A 24,848-nucleotide genomic window follows, 5' to 3' on the forward strand; every position below is an offset into this window, starting at 1 on the left:
TCTTCCCCCAAAACAACCCAACCCAATCTTTACGATAAGCTTCAGTGTAATACAGAGACAAATGCTTCTCTGAAATCGAGAAATATTGCATCCATCTGAGTGCCTTGATCAACAGCTTTCAGTATCTCATGTGGGGAATGTGCGAGTTGGCCTAAGCATGATCGATGTCTTCGTAATCCATAGTGGTCGGCATGAGGAGATCATTCTGTCCGAAATAAGTCATTATTGAGCTCAGAATATGTTCTAAGACTCTATTAAAGTATGAGGATTATATCATGTTATACAATAGTGCGAACGCGATAACACTACATTCGCATCTTATTGTCCTTACGTTTCATGGAACAACCTTCCGTTGAATTTTTCTTAAACGTTCACTGCCCTTAGCAATGCCTGTCCTTGGTAAGCTCGTTTTCGTTGGCTGGCTGCAAGTGGTTAACACGTTTAATAGTTCGTACCAAATGCAAATTAATGCCTGATGTTGGTAACTAAAGCGACTTATAATTAGCGGCGCAGGGAAATAATATCAATTGTCAGGTACTAAAATAACAGTTGTAGTGGGCACGTTACTTCATTTCCCGCCGGCCTCAAGGGGAAGGATGCAGCTAGACATTCTTCAATACAGAACCAGGGAGTTAAACCTAAAGCCAGCGGTATGCGGCGGCCCGACAGTACGTGCAGTCACAGCGGATTCGCGACTTGACATTGTGGCTGCCCTTGTTGACCATGAAAAGCAGCCATCAGGTACCAAGTTTGATTCGCGTGGCCGCTGAACGTACGTAAAAGGGCGGCGGCAGCTTCCCTCTCTTCTGTTAGCCCGGTGGTGTTGGCAGCCTTGCATCCCCCACCAGCGCCGCCCGCGGGAAGGCTCGCACTTAAAAAGGGGCGCGCAGGCGGTCGCGGCACACCGGAACGGCACGGAGCACGCAGCGCCATGGCCTACGTCACAGCCGCCGCCACCGCCACCCGCGTCTGCGCCGTGCTGGCCGCTGCCGTCGCCTGCGCCGCCGCCGCCGCACTCCCCCTGCGTGAGTACCGCCCGCCTACCCCAGCAAAGAGTACGCGGTCGTGGGTATTTGAGAGGCAGTGTGCGTGAAACTTACTGCTAGATTCAAACGGCGTGCCGGACCGATACTCCAACTTTTCCCTTTTGTGGTCAAATACAAAGTTGTCACGACAGGCAATAAATCGTATGTAGACTGCTCAATCGGAAGAGCATCTGCGTGCTAACGGTAAAGGGTCCGGTTTCGCGTCCCTGGGCCGAAACTTAGTTTTAATCCACCAGGAATTTTCAAATCAAGGAATTCTTGACTGTGTGGTAAAAATTCATTCTTGCTGTGACTAAGCGGTTTCTCTGTAAAATTCTATATTCTAGGAAACCTAGTCCCTTAAAGCATGCAGGAGAACTTCTGTGCAGTTTCTCAAGTAAAAGAGAGGTACTGTTAGATGCCAAACAGTACGTTCCAAGATAGCTTAGTACAACACCAGTGAACACATATTCCTTAAAGAATCGAGCTCTCATGAAGACGTAGGTGTAAAACAGTACGTTCCAAGATAGCTTAGTAAAGCACCAGTGAACACAGATTCCTTAAAGAATCGAGCTCTCATATATCAGTATAAAACAGTTTCAAAAGTCTGACTGCCTTACAAACGAATTAAGTGTGAAAAAATTTAAGAAAAGGTTTGAAATTTTGTTTAAGTCTGTGGGAAGACTATAAAACTCAAACATTCAAATGACAGACACTCAGATCGATAGCAAACGTTGTATGTCGATAGAGTATCAACCAAAACACCAATTTAGTTCGTGCTACGTGCTGTCGTCCGATAGAAGATGCGTAACCGGTAATTAAAACTATGGACCACATGAAACGCGTATCAGTGAGTGATATCTTGGCCGATCTCGCGTCGGTGAGTTGGTGGAGCGTGTGGTAGTTCAAACACTCCCGTGACAGTTTGTTTTAACTGTTTACGGGTGAAATGGTTCAATGGTAGAGCACTTTCCTGACATCTAAAAGGACTTTTCGGAGTTCGTAACAATGTTCTTTTGGCAGTCTGCTTTCGTTCGTTAGTTGAGAGAAACAAACTTACACGGTACATTTGTATTTGTATAGAGCGGTGTGGTGTTCCGGTAGAGACTACATTTGTATAGATAGGTTTGGTGCTCTGTTGGACATGTGGCACAGAACAGACACCACTCGGGATGAAGCAACGAGTGCATTTGAAGTTTCACAGAATAAACATAAACAGTAGGAACAGTAGAATAAAGAAACAATTGCATCATACATGCGGAAGTATTAATAGTCCAATATAACACCTTCACGCATAATACAGTAAAAAACAAATTATTATGAGTGGGGTATGAACCCAGGATCCTCGGTACGACAGTTTAATCTTCTACCAACTTCCCCAGGCAACCTATACGTATTGTTTACTAACAGCTATGCTTTTCCTGAGCTTTCTACTTCTGGTGTTATCTTTAATTAACTCCCCTTCTGCAGAACAACAGCACATAGTACGAATTAAAGCGGAGTCTTGGTTTACACTCTGTCGACATCAACCTTTGGTACCGATATGAGTGTCTACCATTTGGAGGTTTGGGTGTAAGTGTTCCTATTCTCAAATACTGAATGAATATAGTCCGGCTGATTTGCGCCTCGTGAGCTACGTTGCTTCGAGACGTACAAACAGTTTTATCTGTAAGTCTTGTTCTACTGAGTCAACCTTTATGCATAAGGTTACGAAAGCATTTTACATTTTAAATTTGGTCAGTAATAATATGAAATACTGAATATAAAACTTTTTTTGGTTCAGGAAGCCAGCAGGTAAGCAATTTTCATCTAGGGCCCTGCACCATGAACCATGAAGTGGGTTAACTGTTTAGTAATATATATTTTCCCTCGAAATGCAGACGTCCCGGGTTCGAGTTCTGGTCCAGCACACATTCTTAAACTGCCAAAAAATTTCAAAACAGTGCACTCTTTGATGCTGAGTTAAAATCCAGTTTTGAGACCCTATATCTGTTTACCCGTCGACAGTAATGAACTGATGTCAGATTCAGCCATATTGCATTCACGTTGGCTTCATTAATATTCTATGGTCAATCAGTCCGTAAACAGGAAGAACATTCGGCTACCTCAAAAATTTTATGTAAGATAATTTACCATTAGTTAAAATATCGGATAATTGAATCAAGCACGTTTCAGTAAACACAGGTGCATCAACGTGCCATTTGTAAAATAACCGCAGATGTGTTGTTATAAGCCGCCACAGACTCCAGTATGAGATATTGTCTCAGGTAATATACATCTATTTGAAATGTTAGTTTCACTGTGAGAGTTCTCGTACCCTTGGGACTCTTGTGCCACAGAAGACCGTCGTTCGTTTCGTACTGGGTAATACGGGGACGAATAGGCCCTTGGATACATTCATCACATGCGCAGAGCATACCGTGTTGTATGCTCTGAAACACCCACTTTCATTTCTGGAATTGGAAAGGGCTGCTGACCCCTGCAAAAATCACTTGAAGAGGGACATTCGTCCATTGCCTACCACGCGCGATTTCAGAACATCGGTTACATCGCTTCACCAACACTGCAGTGTTCGCTCGTCATTACGTCTGATACCTACCATAGAAACAGCTGGCGATTAAATTTAGTATCCTCTACGCTATGCGACCCTAAATGAATACATTTATGTACCTTTCTATCTGGTAAAATAAAAGTCACAGCTTGCATTTCTACCTCCATAACGGCGGTACTGCGACATGGAAAAGACGACTCTTGTTTGCTGTAGGCACGTACTGTTTGTTACACATATCCATTAGCATTTTACAACGGATGGCTACCATATCTTGACAGCGTCTAAGCTGCACTGAGATTCATAACAAAATTCTCACCGTATGTGGACCAAATGCAGCGTCGCATACAGGCGTTGTGAAATGGTACGAACAGATTGCCCAAGGATACACAGAAGTAGTTGGTGCTACTCTGGCCTCTATCACAGGTTTCATTCTGCCACGAACGCTTGTGAAACAGCGAGGCCAACACAGATGTAATTCTGTCACATAGAATAAAAATAGGTCTGAACTAATCTATTATTTTTCAGGCCATCTTTGTTTCCACTATTATAATGAACAAACCAGAAAAATCACTCAGAACTTCGTTAACACGGTATTCTCAGATTTGGTATTTCTTCTCCTCAACGTTTAAAAGTGTTAGCTAAGAATCACTTTTAATGCTCCATTTTGTCAGGTTTAATTTTTTTACCAATCGATAACAATCGATAAATGTTTCGTCGTACGTGTTTATTTGTTTACTCTGGATGTCAAATTAATACAATAGCGGTACGAGAAGTAGCAGAAATAAATTTTGTTCTGATATAGTTCATGAACAATGTAAACTACAAAACAAATATAAGTATTCTAGAGGTCAACAGCCAACACTGAGTTCTCTCCTTCTTCTACTTTATGAAATTCAAACTGCGAAACAGAACCCGTAAGTAACAAGTTAGCATGTTGTTTGTCTGATAACTGGGCACACTGTTGCAGAATGATGATCCAGCGACGTATCACATCCTGCTAACGCTGATACAGAAGTCGCCGAGACATTTGTTTCCTTTTGGTAACTGGTGTGATATATTTCCCATATGTCTCAATATTTTGCTTAATCTAGTGACCAGTGAATACCTCCTACACTCCTCTGTAGCGTGACCTCGATATTACAGTCTCGATGTGTCCCACAAACTTCCCACATCACGTCTTCTCCAGATGTAAAGTTTATTAATTCTGGGTGTCTTAACACTAATACTAATAACATTTCGTTGGAATGTAATTCCATACATCGCTTTCTTAGCATACGGAGGTACTACTTTATGAAAAACGGTCTAGCACAAACTCCGAGTTTCTACTGGAGAAACAATTCTAAGACTGATTCAATAATTGTAACGCTTTTCCCATACCAATAGCTTTCTGCCAAAGTTTAAAGACGTGGTAGCTAGTTGTTAACAGATCTACTGTGTACTTACGTTGAAGAATAGTCTAACAGATCAGATGTTTTCATGTTCGAAATTGTAGTCATAGCTTTTCGTAAGCCTTGTACACCATGTTAGCTGAATTATCTGATGATATTAAGTCAGTGGTATTACTTCAATTAATTTCTTATCGTTTCACGAATTTGCTAAAATCAGTAGTGCCGTCCCACGCTCAACCATAGAGCAGTTACAGTGGCGCATTGTTGGAATCGAGTATAAGTTCCGCGTGCCGTACAGACAGAGTTGTACTGCGGTACGGGTGGCAGGTGTATCACAGAGTGCGAGAGAAATGGCGTGGCAACTAGAAACGAACTCCAAAGCAGAAGTACACAGAACATTACGATTCTTGTTGCGAAAACGTCGAAACACATATTCAGAACGAAATTCTGACGGTATGTGGACAAATGCAATGTCGCGTACCGCCATTGCGAAACGGTACCAACAGTTTGTCCAAGGATGCACAGACATAGTTGGTGCTAATCGGAGAGGAAGGCCGTCGACATCGACCAACCAATGACAGTGTCCAGGCAGTCGTGGTACTGGTTCTGAGCAGCCGTACATTTGTCAGCGATCTGGATGTTCACACAGCAGTTCTCGAATGGGTCCGTGACCAAGGAAATTATTTCACTTGTAGAGAAGCTGTGGAAATTTCCAATCGTTGTTTTCATTTTAAGTAAAGTGCAGCATTTAATGAAATTTACATAGCTTTTCACCACAATGTGTAACTAAATTTTTGATGTCCCCTCGTTTTTAGAAAAGTAGTGACTATGAGTTTTTTATTCTCTTCACAATATGGGACTATTACACATCATACACATTAATGGCTTGACTTTCCCGACTCGCTGACGCCGGTTGCAACACACAGGTACTAGAGGGCTCTGAATTGTAACATGGCGGTATTACTCTAACTAAGTCTGTGCGTAAAAAATAACGTGCTGCAATCGAGTTTCTAACCGCACACATGGAGTATCGTCTCCTTCGGCACGACAGTGCCACACCACTCACGATCCCTGTGATATCTAAAACAATGCCATGCTTTGGATTCACTGTGGTCCATCACCCTCCATACATTCCCGATTCTGTCCCATCAGATTTTCATTTGTTTCCAAAACCTTCTAGAATTGCACTTTGATAACCATGAAGTGGCGCAAGCAGAAGTGAGGTTGTAGGTCCACCGAAAACGTCAAACGCTGTAGAATGGCGGTATCTACGGACTAGCCTCCCAGTGGGAGAAATGTTGAGAAATAAACACGTAGACGTGAAAAATAAAGATTTAAAATCTTAGTGAGATTACTTTAAAGTCAGTAGCGCTATTAGACTGTTCCTTACTTACATATTACATTTACACTTACACAATCACGATGTACACTCCTGGAAATTGAAATAAGAACACTGTGAATTCATTGTCCCAGGAAGGGGAAACTTTATTGACACATTCCTGGGGTCAGATACATCACATGATCACACTGACAGAACCACAGGCACATAGACACAGGCAACAGAGCATGCACAATGTCGGGACTACTACAGTGTATATCCACATTTCACAGCAATGCAGGCTGCTATTCTCCAATGGAGACGATCGTAGAGATGCTGGATGTAGTCCTGTGGAACGGCTTGCCATGCCATTTCCACCTGCGCCTCAGTTGGACCAGCGTGCGTGCTGGACGTGCAGACCGCTGTGAGACGACGCTTCATCCAGTCCCAAACATGCTCATCGGGGCACAGATCCGGAGATCTTTCTGGCCAGGGTAGTTGGCTTACACCGTCTAGAGCACGTTGGGTGGCACGGGATACTTGCGGACGTGCATTGTCCTGTTGGGAAAGCAAGTTCCCTTGCCGGTCTAGGAATGGTAGAACGATGGGTTTGATGACGGTTTGGATGTACCTTGCACTATTCAGTGTCACCTCGACGATCACCAGAGGTGTACGGCCAGTGTAGGAGATCGCTCCCCACACCATGATGCCGGTTGTTGGCACTGTGTGCCTCGGTCGTATGCAGTCCTGATTGTGGCGCTCACCTGCACGGCGTCAAAGACGCATACGACCATCATTGGCACCAAGGCAGAAGCGACTCTCATCGCTGAAGACGACACGTCTCCATTCGTCCCTCCATTCACGCCTGTCGCGACACCACTGGAGGCGGGCTGCACGATGTTGGGGTGTGAGCGGAAGACGGCCTAACGGTGTGCGGGACCGTAGCCCAGCTTCATGGAGACGGTTGCGAATGGTCCTCGCCGATACCCCAGGAGCAACAGTGTCCCTAATTTGCTGGGAAGTGGCGGTGCGGTCCCCTACGGCACTGCGTAGGATCCTACGGTATTGGCGTGCATCCGTGCGTCGCTGCGGTCCGGTCCCAGGTCGACGGGCACGTGCACCTTCCGCCGACCACTGGCGACAACATCGATGTACTGTGGAGACCTCACGCCCCACGTGTTGAGCAATTCGGCGGTACGTCCACCCTGCCTCCCGCATGCCCACTATACGCCCTCGCTCTAAGTCCGTCAACTGCACATACCGTTCACGTCCACGCTGTCGCGGCGTGCTACCAGTGTTAAAGACTGAGATGGAGCTCCGTATGCCACGGCAAAGTGGCTGACACTGACGGCGGCGGTGCACAAATGCTGCGCAGCTAGCGCCATTTGACGCCAAACACTGCGGTTCCTGGTGTGTCCGCTGTGCCGTGCGTGTGATCATTGCTTGTACAGCCCTCTCGCAGTGTCCGGAGCAAGTATGGTGGGTCTGACACACCGGTGTCAATGTGTTCTTTTTTCCATTTCCAGGAGTGTAAATGTATGTATCTAAATAAACAGTTTAAAGACGGTTCTGATTTTAAAGAAATATATTATGACTGTGGTCCCGCTTTATGAAAAAAAATTAGTGAGATTAATTTTATTTAAAATAGGTTTAAGAGTTTTCACATAAAAAATTTGGAGGTGTTTCTTTTAAAAACGCCCACGTACTAAAACTGACACTTCATTGTGATCATACTAGCGTGACATCGCAATTTTGACACGTGTGTAGTAGCCTCATCAGGCCTAGCCACTGTACATATGGACTATCATTATTTAAAAAAGCTACTTTTTCGAATTTGGTGAAGATTTAATTACATGAAACGTTATAGCGCAGGAAGCGCAAATAAACGAAACCGTATGGATGAAACATCTGCGTTGAAAATTCCTGGCAGATTAAAACTGTGTGCCAGACTGAGAACTCTGGCAGAAGGAAAGCTGTGACGACGGGGCGTGAGTCGTACTTGGGTAGCTCAGTTGAAAGAGTACTTCCCCGCGAAAGGCAGAGGTCCTGAGTTGGAGGCTCGGTCCGGCACACAGTTTTAATGTGCCAGGAAGTTTCATATCAGCGCACACTCCACTGCAGAGTGAAAATCTCATTGTGAAAACATCCCTTAGGCTGTGGCTAAGCCATGTCTCAGCAATATCCATTCTTTCAGGTGTGCTAGTTCTGCAAGGTTCGCAGGAGAGCTTCTGTAAAGTTTGGAACGTAGGAGATGAAGTACTGGCAGAAGTAAAGCTGTGAGGACGGGGCGTGAGTCCTTCTTGGGTAGCTCAGATGGAAGAGCACTTGCCCGTGAAACCAAAGTTCCCGAGTTCGAGTCTCGGTCTGGCACACAGTTTTAATCTTCCAGGAAGTTTCATATCAGCACAGACTCCACTGCAGAGTTAAAATCTCATTCTGGAAACATCTGTACTACTTAGCGATCTCTTGGAAAGCAAAGGTAAACTGTTTCTTTACGTCTCTCAATTCCCAAACGTTTCGATTAAATATGAAAAGGAACGCACATTATCGTGCAGGGTCTATTGCAAATTGGTAAAAAGTAAGTCTTCACTATTGCACGCGCTCGTCCTCTTTGAGTTGACAAGTTAATGCTCTTACGATTCAATTTCAAGAGTCACCCAGAACCGTACAACTTTTTGTAACCGTACATGTAGAGATTTAACTGTAGCTCCCTACATTTACTTTAACTTTAAATACGCCCATTCTGAATACACTTTATCACGAATTTTATTAACACAGAATGAAAGAAACAATTTACTGCTACCGATCACCATTTATGTTGCAGCTTGTTTTGCTCACAGAAGATTCAGTCGTTATAAATAAACTGAATGTAAGGAAATAGCAAGGTTGCTGTTGCCAGTCACTATTTATTTCCACAACGCGTTTCGAAGGTTTAAACATTCGTCATCATGAGGATTTATGTAGACTTATGTGGCATGTATGTAATTTCGTCACAGACACCTCTCACTGTCGTGTTACATCAGATACCTCATCACACATTGTAAATGCAAATACCTAGATGCGTGTGATGCAACACGACGGGGAATGGACACCAAGAGTAAACGGAGGGAGTGCCAAAGGTTACTTCTAAGTACTTACACACGCAGATTTAATCTATAGAAATCCTCATGATGATGAAAGTTTGAAACTTCAAAACACTTTGTGGAAATAAATAGCGACTGGCAACAGCAACCTTATTTTATTACATTCAATTTATTTACGACGACTGAATCTTTTGTGAGGAACGCAAGCTGTAATTAGTAAAATAATGTAGCCGTGTTGACGATAAAGTCTCGAGTACAATGTTTCAAAAGTTCTTCCTATTGTTCGTCCAAATCACGGATGTGTAACATACCCGCTGTTTCTGGTACAAGGTCTTTCCTTAGCATCGAGAGATGCTAACGAGCTCATACCTGTGCCAGGAAAGTCTTTCTGGGAGCTCCCTCTGTAGACCTTCCGTATCTTGGTGTCTTCTGCAGTAAGGTACAGCACTGTAATGTGCTGTTCTTCAGCACTCTAGATTGCAGTTCTTCACGACAAGATTTGAGGATGCCCAGTTCTTACCACCGGCTGGTAACCTACATTTACGTTTTACAATAGTTTCAATTTTTTTTTCAGATGTGTCTAGGAAAACATGGATTACTCATTAGTAGTTTACAAGTGTATTTCATCCACATTTGCAAAAAAACTGTTTAATTCTAAATATTACTTACTGTTATGTTAGACTGTAGACGACAAACGTATCGTTTAATGATCAGCACTCACTGTGCAACATTGGATACCTTTATGACAGATAGTACCTTTATGTCAGACACACGGTCCAGTCGCATTAATGAGATCACCGCCCCTGTACGACGTCGACGTGCGATAACCACTGGCAGACGGCATGTGGCAGCACTGGCACTAGAGGGTAAGTAAAGCGTGGCGGGATGAAGCAGAAAAGCAGTGCACGCGTTGTCGTAATCCGGAAATGGAGCAATTTATCTGAGTCCAAACTGCAATGATCACTAGCTTTCGGGAGAAGGGTGGGAGCAGTTCCGAAACGACTGCGTTTGTAAACCGTTCGCGTGCATCTGTGGCTGAAGTATACAGCGCGTGGCAAAACGGCGCTATCCAAAACCGGCGCCAAGGCAACTGTAGTGGACAAGGGTGAACCACGGCGACGTGTACGGCCGAACAGACCTGCAACTGTTGACAACTGACCGCCCAGGAGAACCAATGGGCTACCAACTGTGCCTCCTCAACGACCGTTCAGGAACATTGCTGCATACAGGCTTCCACAGCAAAGACATGGTTCATGCGCCCATGTTCGCTGTAGTTTATCGGCGACGAAGGCTCAAATTTGCACTCCAGTACCGCGAATAGACGTCCACTGAGTAGCGAGGAATACTATGGTAAAATGTAGGCTACGAGATATAAAGTGTATAAATATCAGAACACGAGCAGTAGTAAACTTGCAAATTAAAGGACGTATCACACAAGTCATTTTATTGGCATCCCAGACAAGAGCATCTATGGGCTTAGTTTGAATCAGATGCCGTATTGACTTAAGACTATCTGTTACCCCACTAGTAGAAGATAACCAAATGCGCTACTTTTAAATATGTCGTCTTACTGTGTGTCCTGGAAATGAGGTAAGAAAAGATCTCGAATGCCTGTTATTTAACTGATGAAATATGTTGCGCGAAAAGAAAACTAAGACGCCAAAAAGGAATTAGACCAATTGAAAGAATTGAAAAATTACTATTGTCTATGTATTTTTTTCCGTACATTAAACTCGGTTTGCCGGCTGGAGTGGCCGTGCGGTTCTAGGCTCTCCACTCTGGAACCGCGAGACCGCTACGGTCGCAGGTTCCAATCCTGTTTCGGGCATGGATGTGTCTGATGTTCTTAGGTTAGTTAGGTTTAAGTAGTTCTAAGTTTTATGGGACTGATGACCTCAGCAGTTAAGTCCCATAGTGCTCAGAGCCATTTGAACCATTGGAACCAAAAACCGTTTAAAGACTGCCACAATTTGAGAACATAGGACACAAAAGCCTTGCCGCAGTTAATGGAAAATGAGACCTTACCGAGTTTATAATTTGCCACACACAGGCGTCTATCTACATATGGCAATCAGCATGACAGTGGGGGACAACTAAAGAAGTTTTGGGTTACACAGCTAAGAAATTAGAGCTAGCCGTTTTTAAGTAACTTAACAGCGTCGTGTGCTACGGCGTGTTTGAAAAGTCTCTCTGCAGTGCCGTATGATTGTTACCGCGCGTGCTGTGTGATAGTTCGCCTGCCTGGCTTACTTCCCTGAAAGTGGACTCTCCCAACATCCTACTCTTTCGTTTAGCTCAGCCAGCGTCAGTTGTATCGTTGGTGTGTGTTCTTACATATTGACGTGAACGATTAAGTTTAGTTCCTTTGTTCGTTTTTTTCGTTTTTGTCAGTGTTAAAATGCTAACCATTGAAGAACGTGTGTTTTTAGTCCAACAAGTGTTCAAAGCTGTCGCTAAATACACAGTACCAGTTAATAAAACATTTAATTGAGTTTTCCCGGAGACAACACTCCCACATCGCGATGCTGTGCGAGATTTGACTAACAAATTTCGAAGTACGGGTCCAGTGACAGATGCACCGAGAAATTGTCGTCCTAGCGTTTCGTCTGAGGATAAAATACTCGATATTTCTGATAAAATGTCCATGAGTTCGAACACCTCAGTAAGAAAACTTGCAGAGAAAATCGATGTTAGTGTCGGAACGGCCCACACAGCTGTAAGGAAAAAACTAGAACTACACTCCTGGAAATGGAAAAAAGAACACATTGACACCGGGGTGTCAGACCCACCATACTTGCTCCGGACACTGCGAGAGGGCTGTACAAGCAATGATCACACGCACGGCACAGCGGACACACCAGGAACCGCGGTGTTGGCCGTCGAATGGCGCTAGCTGCGCAGCATTTGTGCACCGCCGCCGTCAGTGTCAGCCACTTTGCCGTGGCATACGGAGCTCCATCGCAGTCTTTAACACTGGTAGCATGCCGCGACAGCGTGGAATTGAACCGTATGTGCAGTTGACGGACTTTGAGCGAGGGCGTATAGTGGGCATGCGGGAGGCCGGGTGGACGTACCGCCGAATTGATCAACACGTGGGGCGTGAGGTCTCCACAGTACATCGATGTTGTCGCCAGCGGTCGGCGGAAGGTGCACGTGCCCGTCGACTTGGGACCGGACCGCAGCGACGCACGGATGCACGCCAAGACCGTAGGATCCTACGCAGTGCCGTAGGGGATCGCACCGCCACTTCCCAGCAAATTAGGGACACTGTTGCTCCTGGGGTATCGGCGAGGACCATTCGCAACCATCTCCATGAAGCTGGGCTACGGTCCCGCACACCGTTAGGCTGTCTTCCGCTCACGCCCCAACATCGTGCAGCCCGCCTCCAGTGGTGTCGCGACAGGCGTGAATGGAGGGACGAATGGAGACGTGTCGTCTTCAGCGATGAGAGTCGCTTCTGCCTTGGTGCCAATGATGGTCGTATGCGTGTTTGGCGCCGTGCAGGTGAGCGCCACAATCAGGACTGCATACGACCGAGGCACACAGGGCCAACACCCGGCATCATGGTGTGGGGAGCGATCTCCTACACTGGCCGTACACCTCTGGTGATCGTCGAATAGTGCAAGCTACATCCTAACCGTCATCGAACCCATCGTTCTACCATTCCTAGACCGGCAAGGGAACTTGCTGTTCCAACAGGACAATGCACGTCCGCATGTATCCCGTGCCACCCAAAGTGCTCTAGAAGGTGTAGGTCAACTACCCTGGCCAGCAAGATCTCCGGATCTGTCCCCCATTGAGCATGTTTGGGACTGGATGAAGCGTCGTCTCACGTGGTCTGCACGTCCAGCACGAACGCTGTTCCAACTGAGGCGCCAGGTGGAAATGGCATGGCAAGCCGTTCCACAGGACTACATCCAGCATCTCTACGATCGTCTCCATGGGAGAACAGCAGCCTGCATTGCTGCGAAAGGTGGATATACACTGTACTAGTGCCGACATTGTGCATGCTCTGTTGCCTGTGTCTATGTGCCTGTGGTTCTGTCAGTGTGATCATGTGATGTATCTGACCCCAGGAATGTGTCAATAAAGTTTCCCCTTCCTGGGACAATGAATTCACGGTGTTCTTATTTCAATTTCCAGGAGTGTATTCCCATACAAAGTGACAGTCTTGCAAGAACTGAAAAATCGTGCATTATTGTCAATGGTCAAAAATTTCGTTCAACGAAATGGAAGGGATATTGTTGATGAAACGTTTTTCACTGATGAGGCGTGGTTTCATTTATCCAGGTACATGAACTAGCAAAATTCTCGTGTGTGGAGTACTGCAAATCCATTGTGTACTCATTAGGAACCACTTCATTCTTTAAAAATAGAAATTTGTATTGCAGTTTCTAGACGTCGGATTGTGGGTGCTTTATTTTTCAACGGAACAATAAACGCACAACGATACTGCAATGATATTCTGTAACCAGAGAGAACTTCTGTTAAATGAAATACTGAACGATTATTTTCAACAAGATGGTGCAACCGCGCATACAGCTCGCGTTTCAATGTCACTGCTTGCTGATGTTTTTGGTGATCGCATAATTTCACAGGGACTTTGGCCTCAACGATCGCCTGACCTAACACCAGCCGACTTTTTCCTCTGGGGTGCAGCGAAATTAACTGTCTATAAAAACCGTCCAAAATCAGTCGATGAATTGAAAACTGCAATATCAACTTTCACAGCTTCTGTTACAGAACAAATGTTACACCTTGTGTTTGGAAACATGATTAGACGGATTGAATTGTGTATTCAACAACAGGGGGGGGGGGGGGGGGGGGGGGGAGGACACTTTCAGCATACAATGCGAAAATTTGCTAGTACGAATGACTATTCAATAAATTAATAACTTGTATTTCATTTCGGTACTTTCACAACGACATACGGCACGCGCGGGCAACAATTATACTGCAGTGCGGAGAGACTTTTGGAACACCCCGTATTTATTTCACCTGTTATCGTTGTTTGCTCATAAAACAGCTGGAAAACATTAACAGTTGCATACCAGTGCTGTACGTTGCACTGGCCAACGCCATCTCAGATTCTCTGTCTAGGTTAAATAACATTACTTATGTATTTCCATAATTTTGGCCGATTAGAAGATTGAAATGTTGATTATTATTACTGGGAAAGGATTTCTGGAACATTTTTAGTAAAAAATAAATAGTTTTTTTTACATTTATTTGTATTAATTTCACAATTTCAAGGATTACTCAGATTCACATTCAGAACACTTTACAATACGAACTACATCTTCTTTCTTGGTGTGTGCAGTACAGATATACTTCCTGCAAGAAGTGCAAACCTTCATGTACTTACAGTCTTTGCTTCTGGCGCATAAGTAACAGCGTCCTTTCTTTGGCAGATTATGAACAGCTGCACGCGTTACTTTCCGTCTCGGCTCCGTAACGTTTTTTCCTCTGCTCACAGCACCTTGGTTTTGATTACACACATATCCAAAAGTTGATAACGCTGTAGCGTATTTTGAGTGTAGGCCTACAGCATTTTGAGCACGTCTTTTCATGTTGAGGTCACGAAGTTCACTAGCAAGATCTTTCTTCTTTCTTCCAGAACTCATTGTTGGGTAATTCTTTGTCCATTCCTTGTGTGTATCTTGAAATACAACATACGAATTATATGCTGCAATGTCAATCAAGTTGAAAAACACCGCCATTGGCCATCGACGCGTTGCTCGACGGCAGCTGTACGTTCTTACACACTTATCGAATGAATCCACTCCTGACTTTGTACAATTGTAGAATAGGATGATGTCTAGCTTCTCTTCCGTCACATTCATATCATGATGTTGGGTTGACAATACTGTAACAACTTTTCCTTTCTTAGGCATGTAACTGAGTAAAGTGGCATCATCACTAAAGGCAAATCGGATTCTTCCTGGTGTAGCCTTTTTTAGAAAAACAGGACTGAGTTCTGTAGGAAAATCGCGTTTGTCACTTCGAATAGTACCAACTGTAGTTATTTTCTCATTCAAAAGATCAGACGTTAGTGAAACGGTAGTGAACTTTCTGTCCATGGTAACATTTCTTCCAGATTGTATTAAGTTAGACATTTCTATCAATCTTCTAACTATTTCAGGGCCACTGTTACGGTTCTTCTCATTAGCGTGCTTTCCAGTGTAGGGATCCGCAGCGAAGCAGTATTTCGTATCTGAATCACATTACAGGTTCACCTCTATTCCATATTTTCCTGGTTTTGTTGGAATATATAGCTTGAATGGGCATCGCCCATGGAAGGTCACAAGTTCTTCATGCACTGTGACTGACTCACTAGCATTATAAAACTCAGGAAATTTACTAACTATCGTGTTCCATATATCTATGATAGGAGCAAATTTGTCGGTCTGTTTTGTAGCTGCTCGAGTTAGAGCATCATAAAAACGCAAGGACTTCAGTAAGAGCCTCAGTCAATGCTCCAAAAATGAAGCTCGGTACATCGGAAAGTTTGCTTTACTAAATATATCACGTACACTGTCCTTGTTCTGTCTATGGACTCCACAGTTCAATACAATTCCAATTGCTGACACAACCTCTTCCCTTTCAAATTCTTTCGAATTCTTTATGAAAACATCTTCAGATGATTCCCTAAGATTTCCAAGCTTTCGATTGGTACACATCAAAATGTTATCGAGGATGTTATCATCGAAGTACGTGAGAAAAGCTTTACCTGGTGTACCAGGTTTTATCCCTGGCTTAGTTCCTTTCGGGGTTCTCATTAGGTTAGCAACAGACCTCCTCCTTTGATTTACGTAAGGGCTTCTCTTCCATTGACGGGGCCACCGTGTCCTTTTCAAGTTGATCAATTTGTGCTTTCGGCCTGGGTGGTCTTCTTGTTGGTTGAATATCTATAAAAATATGAAAACAGAATCAAACACTTGCAAACTAAGCCCTCTACCGTGACACTTATCCAAATATTCTCCAAAATATCTGCAAAAAGTAATAAAAATCAATACTTACCCTGTTCACTTTCATCCAACTCGCTGCTGTCAGAAACTACTTGATCTCGAATTTTCATGACTACATCTTCAGTTTCACTGCTTGAGCTTTCAGATAGTTGACCACTAAATTCATAGTCTGAACTCCAAAGCAAATTTTTATAATTTCGTCAGCTGTCAGATTCATCTTATGTCAAAGTTATTACACAAAAATATTGTTGTGTTGGCAGAAGAGCCAACACCGTGTTACTAGTGGAGGCCGAAATGCACGCGTTTTAGCTCACGCAGGCTGGCGTGAGGAGGGAAGAAGTATACTGACGTGAGGTCTGGAACATGACAAGGAATGAGGATTCAGAAAGCGGACGAAATTAGTCTGATACTTAACATTAATCCATTAAAGACGAACGTCGCTCTTGACGGTACCTGAGTCACAATATTATCTGTTCAGGATAGATAGTAACTGAATATAGCGCCTTGCTAGGTCGTAGCAAATGACGTAGCTGACGGCTATGCTAAACTGTCGTCTCTGCAAATGAGAGCGTTTGTAGTCAGTGAACCATCGCTAGTAAAGTCAGCTGTACAACTGGGGCGAGTGCTAGGGAGTCTCTCTAGACTAGACCTGCAATCACTGATAGTGGCGACACGCGGGTCCGACATATACTAATGGACCGCGGCTGATTTAAAGGCTACCACCTAGCAAGTGTGGTGTCTGGCGGTGACACCACAGATATTAGCTTCCACTCACCACACTGTTTACCGGTTGACTGCGAGTGGTGAATGTTGATCTGTTACACCTTCAGTTATAACAATCGCTATAACTCAACAATGAGTGTAAACCAAAAGGTGTTCTTATTGTCGATTGTAGCAAATTATAATTACGATAATTGTCATGAATTTATTAAATAAACGACTGAACTGGAAACTTCGGTTAGTTACTGACACCCCTCCACCCCCCCCCCCCCAGTTGGTATGGAACTGTTAAATGGAAAGGAAACGAAAGGAATAAACGACTCGCTACACGCTAAGACAATAGCACCGAAAGGTAGAGAAAGACAGTGAAGGTCGGCAGTTAGCCATCACCTCCACCAGCTGTGATGCGGAGCAATTGGCTTGCGCTGCGGCGTGCCACTGCGGCGCGTGGCGTGGGTGCAAACTGAGGCCGAGATTAGCAGACCGGCCAGTGGGCTAGAGTGCCCTTGACAGCGCCAGCGCAACGTCACACCCGACGAACAGAGTGTGACGGCGTCTATGGTCTCCTCGTAACCCTGGACTAAGTCCACATCCTTATACTTTTCTCCCATAACATCTGTGTATTGTTCCAGATTAAATTCGAAGTGCTTGTCTACTAAATACCAGGGTTGGAACTTAAATAGTGGCAACTATTTATTCACAACCGATGAAGTGTTACATGTTAGCATATGTTATTGTCCTTCAAAGTAGTCACCATCGTTGTGTAGAACCCGTTGCCAGCGATGCGAAAGGCGTATGATACTGTTAGCAGAGCCTGTTCTGTTGATGGGGCGGATGGAGCGGTCTAAAGTTATTGCGTTTCTCGTGTACGACTGTGATGGTGTTATCCTAACGCATTACGTTCCTCCACGGCAGACCGTCAAATGCACAGTATGTTCGGTTTTGGAGCGACCAGCTTTGCGAAAGAAGCGGCGACACTTTCTCCGCAACCCACCCATCATTTTGCACGACAATGCGCGGGCGCGTACAGCGCAACCTGTGGCTGCTCTGTTCGGTCGATGGGACTGGGAGGTGCTATACCAGCCACCATACTCCTCAAAATGGTGAAAATGGCTCTGAGCTCTATGGGACTTAACTTCTGAGGTCATCAGTCCCCTATAACGTAGAACTACTTAATCCTAACCAACCGAAGGACATCAGACACACCCATGCCCGAGGCAGGATTCGAACCTGCGACAGTAGCAGTCGTGCGGTTCCAGACTGTAGCGCCTAGAACCGCTCGCCCACACCGGCCGGCTCACACTTGAGTCCTTGTGACTTTGATTTGATTCCGAAGATGAAGGAACCACTTCGTGGCATTCGCTTCAGAACTGTTACAGGTATTCGACAGCCAGTAGACCACCCCATTCGCACCATCAACAGAACAGGCTCTGCTAACAGTATACTACGCCTCCCACATCGCTGGCAACTGGTTCCACACAACCCTGGTCACTACTTTGAAGAACAGCGGAGGTGTAAACGGGCAACTATTTTGTAACGGTTGTGAAAAAATAGTTGCCACTATTTAGCTTCCAACCCTCGTATATTATACCGAGGTCTTAAAACTGTTGCAGTGCTTTCATCAGAGTAACATAGCAGACTACTGTATATGTTAGTAGTAGTTATAAGCTAAGAGTTTCTTGCAACTCTTAAGTGTTATAACATTACTAAGAATGCTTCATTTTGCCATCGATTGTTTTTCACTCCATTGCAACTCGACCGACTGATATACTGTATTTTGGTACATTAAACATACATATACGCACACTTTGTTTCAGTAACAAATTAACAAAAGCGCCAAACCCACACCTCTGCTCCCTGCACCACGGTTCCGATCTAGATATTCGGGAGCTTTCGTTTTGTTGTAAAGTAAATGATAGTAACTGCTCAACTGAGTACCACTCTGCCCTACCCTCAGATTAGGGTTAAAAGGACCAATTGTACGGTGAATCTTTTCTATAACAATCGGCCCTACCTTAGCGTAGTGAATGCAGACTAAAACTAAACTAAAAATTTGCAGATTTTAAGGGTTTTTCAGTGAATTACTGGATGATGAAATGTTGCAAATACATTTGCAAGAAGTGACAAGGGCTCCATACAAATAATATCTGGTTAGCATACAAGATATGATGGAAAAAAGACACCACTGTCAGTTTTTCGTTTTCACACACTGGAGAATCAAGTAGAAGACGACACTGGTGCATTGCTATATGAGAAGCGTAACTGACTGGATGTTGCGAAAACAATGTTCTCAGTTACAAGACCGAAATCAGCACAAACGAATAATTGTTTCCTATTACCTATTAACTAACAGGGTGACACAGCTTCTGTAGTATTTTAAACGAGTTGTTGCAGTTGATATAACTTGAAGGACTACAACGTAGCTGGTTAATTTAGTTGTATTCAGGTTGATCGGAAACAGTCTGAAAATCTTTATCTGACTCCAAAGGGCCTGATAAATGGCTTTCGGGAGAAGGATGGGTGCACTTTCGAAACGGCAGGTTTTGTACGCCGCGTTACAGGGTAGGCTGTGCTGAGAAATATTTGTTAAGTAAAAAAGTTTCGATATATTGCGCCGTTTCCGGGTTAGTTGGTGTTGAAGTTAGCCAATCAGGTGTGCTATTTCAAGCGGCCCGCCAGATACAATTACCATCAGTTGTTGTCATAGCATAGATGATAGTGCTAGAGACTGCTATGCCTTTGTCTAGGGTTCGATCCTTACTATCGTCCCATGTCTCTATTTGCATCGCTCTCTTGTTCAGTTTTAGGAACCCATACAAAGTACATGTTGGCAACAACGTTTCTGACGGCCACCTTAAATTTGCGCGCAGGAAGGCCAGATCGCATAACATCAATGCTAATTAAATCAGACACAGCACAACATATCGAATTTTTTTTATTAATAATTATTTCTGAGTACAGTCTACCCTGTAACAGCTTTACAGTCTTGGGACCGGCTACCTTTACGATTGGATTCGCTACCAGTGATAAATTTCTGAGACCCCTTTCGAACAGTTCTTTTTTATACACACAGAACTGCATAAAATACCGGAAAACTTGAGGATTAACAAAACAATGGTGAAACGATTGGCTGTTTATTCTGAATATGAGAAAATATATCGGAATGTACCTGAACAGAAAAAGAAAAATTTCGTACCGTTTGTCTCAAAATTTGCTACGTTTTTAATGTACGCTATAACCGGACAAAATGTTGAAATTGCTGCTTGGGGTGACCTAAAATTAGACAGTGACATTGAAACGTCGCCTTAGAGAAATCAGTAAATTACTGTGCTGATAAACCTCTTACGTTATTTGAGTTTCAAACAGCTGAGCAGAATTGAACGTACTCAGACATTTCGCTGTTTACCTGTTTTGATTAACACTAATGTGACACACAATATTTTTAGCGCAACACAGTCTGACTTTCAATAATGCCTACAAAAGAATGGCCCTTACTAACAATAACCTATACCTTTCATGAATCACTTACCTCACAAAACTCTTCGTTACTCAAACTACCGCAAAACAGCGAGAGCCAATACCACCAACTATATAAAAGATTCTAACTACTGAAGGCACTAACTACTGACAGGCATAGTTAGCAAATGAAAGATTTTGATAGAGAGCAAACAATGTATTTACCTTAATAATGTTCAAAGGATATCATATATGTATCAATTCATGATATCCAATAATACAAGTTTACTGTCTCTGATGGACACACTTCTAGATCATCCGCTCTCAAAACTCCGCCATTTCTCTCCCCACATACACCACTGCTGGCGGCTCACCTCCAACTGCGCTGTTCACATCCAGCTGCCCAACACTACAGTAGCCAACAACAATGCAAACCAGCCACAGACTGCACACAGCACAGCCAGTGATTTTCATACAGAGCGCTACGTGGCATTACCAATATAAGAATCTAAACATCCTACTTACAACACACATGCAGTTGTTGGGGGAAAGAAAATGGTTCAAATGGCTCTGAGCACTATGGGAATTAACTTCTGAGGTCACCAGTCCCCTAGAAATTAGAACTACTTAAACCTAACTAACCTAAAGACAGCACACACATCCACGCCCGAGGCTGGATTGGAAACTGCGACCGTAGCGGTTCCAGACTGTAGCGCCTTCAACCGCTCGGCCACCTCGTCCGGCGTTGTTGGGAAAGCTGATAAAATGTCACCCTCAAATCGGACTCATGTCACGTACACAATTGAGCACAGTTCTTCAGTTCGGGATCGTTACATAACACGTTACCAGAAGAAATAATCACAGACGATGTTTACTATTCACCATATGTCGTGAAAGAAGTCAGAGAGAGAAATTCTAAAAGAAAGACGTCGTACATGATAGAAATGATTCCTCTTCAAATGACGAGAAATTAGCTTCCGAGAGTGAGACGACGACAACACCGAAGAAATTCCAATTCATCTATAGGCGAACAGGCAGAGACATCCCTCGCCCAACAGAAAGGATCTCAGTTCAGGATGCACCCTCCGCCACGCTGTGAGAGGGAGTTTGTAGATGTCACTAGTTCGTGGGACAGGGACTGAGGATCAGTAGATCGCTCGTACATTCCAGAGGGCACGCGGCCGCCTTCTCAGTTGCCGGATGAACCTTGAAGCCGGTAAACGAGTCGCCTTTCAAGAGTCACGTGGCGGCCTCGATGTCTGCAGTACGCCTCTGCGAGACGGAGGCCGGTACTATAGCAACTGGAAATGCGATATGTGCCAAACCAGTTCCACGGCAGCCGTACTTGTAGGAGTGGCCTCTGTTGCAACCAAACATTAGCAGTTTCTAAACTCCGGGCAGAGGTCTACAATTTTGCCCCACTCTGCTGTACAGCACGTTCAAACCAGACCTTATCCTTAACTGTGGTTTTGTTCTTAATATGTTCTGAGCTTCTGAAACTGCACAGCAAGTTCTTAGCCTTTGCTTCTGAAATGGTATTGGCAATTTACGTACAAGTAAATCAGGACTCAGACTGGTTCTTCCAGTCGTAACGACAACTTACGAGCGAACATTTCTTTCTTATACTGTTAATGGCTTCAGCACCTATCCAGCGTACTTGGATTTTGCGGATACCATACACTTCGTCTTTCAGGATCATCTACTAAGTGGTCAGGAATAACATACTCGTATTGTAGCAACAATACCGAGCGAGGTGGTGGATTGATTTCCACACGAAACTCGCATTCGGGAGGACGATGGTTCAAATACGCGTCCTACTCCCCTGTTATAGGTGTCCCGTGATTTTCCTAAACCGCTCCAGGCATGTTCCTCCCCCTTCTTTGTAAAAACCAGAGCTAGCACTCCCTCTCTAACGAACGCGTTGTCGACGGGACGTTAAACCCTTATCTTCCTTCTTTTTCCTGTAGGAATCCTTACAAGCGAATCAAATTTTCTTCAAATGATGGCCCTTTGTGTACCGGTCCGTTACTGGTAATACGTTAGACGATAAATATTGCAATCTTTCGCACCATTGCGAGTTTTAACCCTTTCGGTCACGGCGTCCTCATATAAGGACATACTAAATAAATGCACAGTAGATTAAAATTCGTTAATCTTCACCATTTGCGATTGTTGTCCTCATATTGTCACAAGCAGAGAGATTATCTGAGAACGGTGTTGACATCTTCTGTCAATCTTTGATACCACAAAACAAAACTGAAAGCAAACAGTCACATGGACGCTTTCCAGTAATCTTTGTACCTTCCATCAGCCGCTTAGTATTTTCTGAGTTTAGGCAAAAAATATATTTGTGCGTAGAAAGGTGCATTCTTGAAGGTGAAAACTAAAGGTGTCATTCGTAACGAAAGGTAAAGGACATATTTATAGCTTTATATGTGTCTCCAAATAATGACACTGAATGAAAGGTTGTAATAGCATAGAAATTTACGATATTATTTCGCTGTCTTTTTAGTCATTTACGGTGATTTCACAATGCTCCGAGTCTAAGAAAGGCGAAAGTTCAAATGGCTCTGAGCACTTTGGGGCTTAACATCTGAGGTCATACATTTTGTACCATACGGTATACTGTAAGCTGAATAGCCTAGACGCAAAGCCCGCTAACTGTATGATAAGTGCGACTGAGATTATCACGAAACACTCTTCTCATCCAAACGACAATGGATTGGCAGCGAGGATGTTATTTTTGCGTACGATTTGTCATACCGCAGTCAACCTAAAGCTGAAGAAGAAAAATACCCATTGTAATCGTAACAGCCTGAAAGGTAGCTTTGAATGTCCAGATTAGTAAGTCTGATGCTTTTCCGGACCTGGCAAGGCGACAGCCTATTGGGCATTTAGCGGGCTTTGCACCCGAAGGAACATGCAGTGAGCTGCTTTTGAAACCGAACACGATTTTCGACAGCCATGCTTGTTCATGCAATTGATTTTGCATGTTTAAATGCATGGACTGATTGCAAGAAAAACGCATCAGATTTAGGTGTTCCTAAAATAACACACTTGATTTGCTCCACATTAGGGCAAATGTGGTCAAAGTACTGACAAAAATAGATAAGTCATCTGCCAGGAAAATGGGGTGTCCCTCTAGTGAGAGTCCAAGTACTTCAGAACGGGTCAACGTGGAAGTTCGTCCCGAAGCTGATGTTCGCTTGGACAAGGTTGAGCATCTTCCAGTGGCCAGTGACAAAAAATCGTTTTACAGGTGCTAGAAACCGGGCTGCAAAGACAATATCAAATTTTATTGTATAAAATGTAACATTCAAGTATGTCTGGATAGAAAAAAATATGTTTCTCTGATTATCATTCTTCACAAGGGCAAAGCCATAGTTTATGCATATAATCATTGAGTAAGCTTTGTGTAGTTTATGGATTTTGATGAAATAAAAATCAAATAAAATACTTTGAGTTTTCGACTTACACTGCACCCTCTTGAACACAATGTCCTCATTTGGGGACGCGTTGTATCCCCTCTTGGGAAGCATCCCGGAATATTTTATACACCTGAAAAATCATAATTAAATTCAAAGGACTGGATGGCAAGGTCATGGTTTTATTTCCAGGAAAAAAATAATTTCTGACCTGGCCTGACAGAAAGAACTACGGATCACGAAAGAATCATCCGAATGGACCAAAATCGACAGATGTGAAGCATTGGGTTGGTGCGTAAGTTCGTAGCGTTTTTCCATAAGTTTAATAAACACAACAGCCACACATAACAGAGACTTTAGTCATCAATAATATATTCTCCTTCGCTGTTTACAGCAGCCGGCCAACGCTCGGGTAACTTTTCGATTCCTCGACTGTAGATACCATGTGATTTTGAGGCGAAGAACTCGTCGAGCCATGTTCGGAGTGCATATTAATCCGGAAAGGAAGTTCCTTGAAGGTTGTTCGACATAGCGGAAAAGATGAAAAGCTGAAGGCGCAAGATCAAGTGAAAAAAGTGAATGCGGAATGACTCAACAACCTGTATATCGTTTTTTGCAACTCTAGCAGAAAGTTAGCGGAGTAGAATCACTTCACGCACTCTTCCGTGTTGCTGTTTTTGGACTTCGTCCTCTGGACGTTTCAGTTGTTGAGAATAAATGTCAGGAATGATGATTTCTCCTAGTAGAAGCAATTCGTATTACTCGACAGCTCCACAGATACGCTAGACGCATAAAATTACCTCTTATGGATGCGGGCAGGTCTTTGTACAGGGAGTTAATGCTTTATTTGGGCTCAACCATTCCTTTCTTTTCCTTATTTTTGCATTTCGTATCACCAATAATGATACAGGATA

At 43.8% G+C, this 24,848-nt stretch overlaps 1 protein-coding gene across 1 annotated transcript in view; it reads left to right on the forward strand.

Annotated features, from left to right (window-relative positions):
- The first annotated feature begins 886 nt into the window (after positions 1 to 886).
- LOC126337054 (circadian clock-controlled protein daywake-like) overlaps positions 887 to 24,848 on the forward strand; it is a 54,198-nt gene continuing 30,236 nt past the window's right edge. Inside the window, exon 1 of the mRNA XM_050001381.1 lies at positions 887 to 1,025. Within this exon, the coding sequence (XP_049857338.1) occupies positions 932 to 1,025 (94 nt within the window). The 5' untranslated portion in view covers positions 887 to 931. The remainder of the gene's footprint in view (positions 1,026 to 24,848) is intronic.

Source organism: Schistocerca gregaria, chromosome 2, assembly GCF_023897955.1.
Source record: "Schistocerca gregaria isolate iqSchGreg1 chromosome 2, iqSchGreg1.2, whole genome shotgun sequence".
Classification (NCBI taxonomy): domain Eukaryota; kingdom Metazoa; phylum Arthropoda; class Insecta; order Orthoptera; family Acrididae; genus Schistocerca; species Schistocerca gregaria.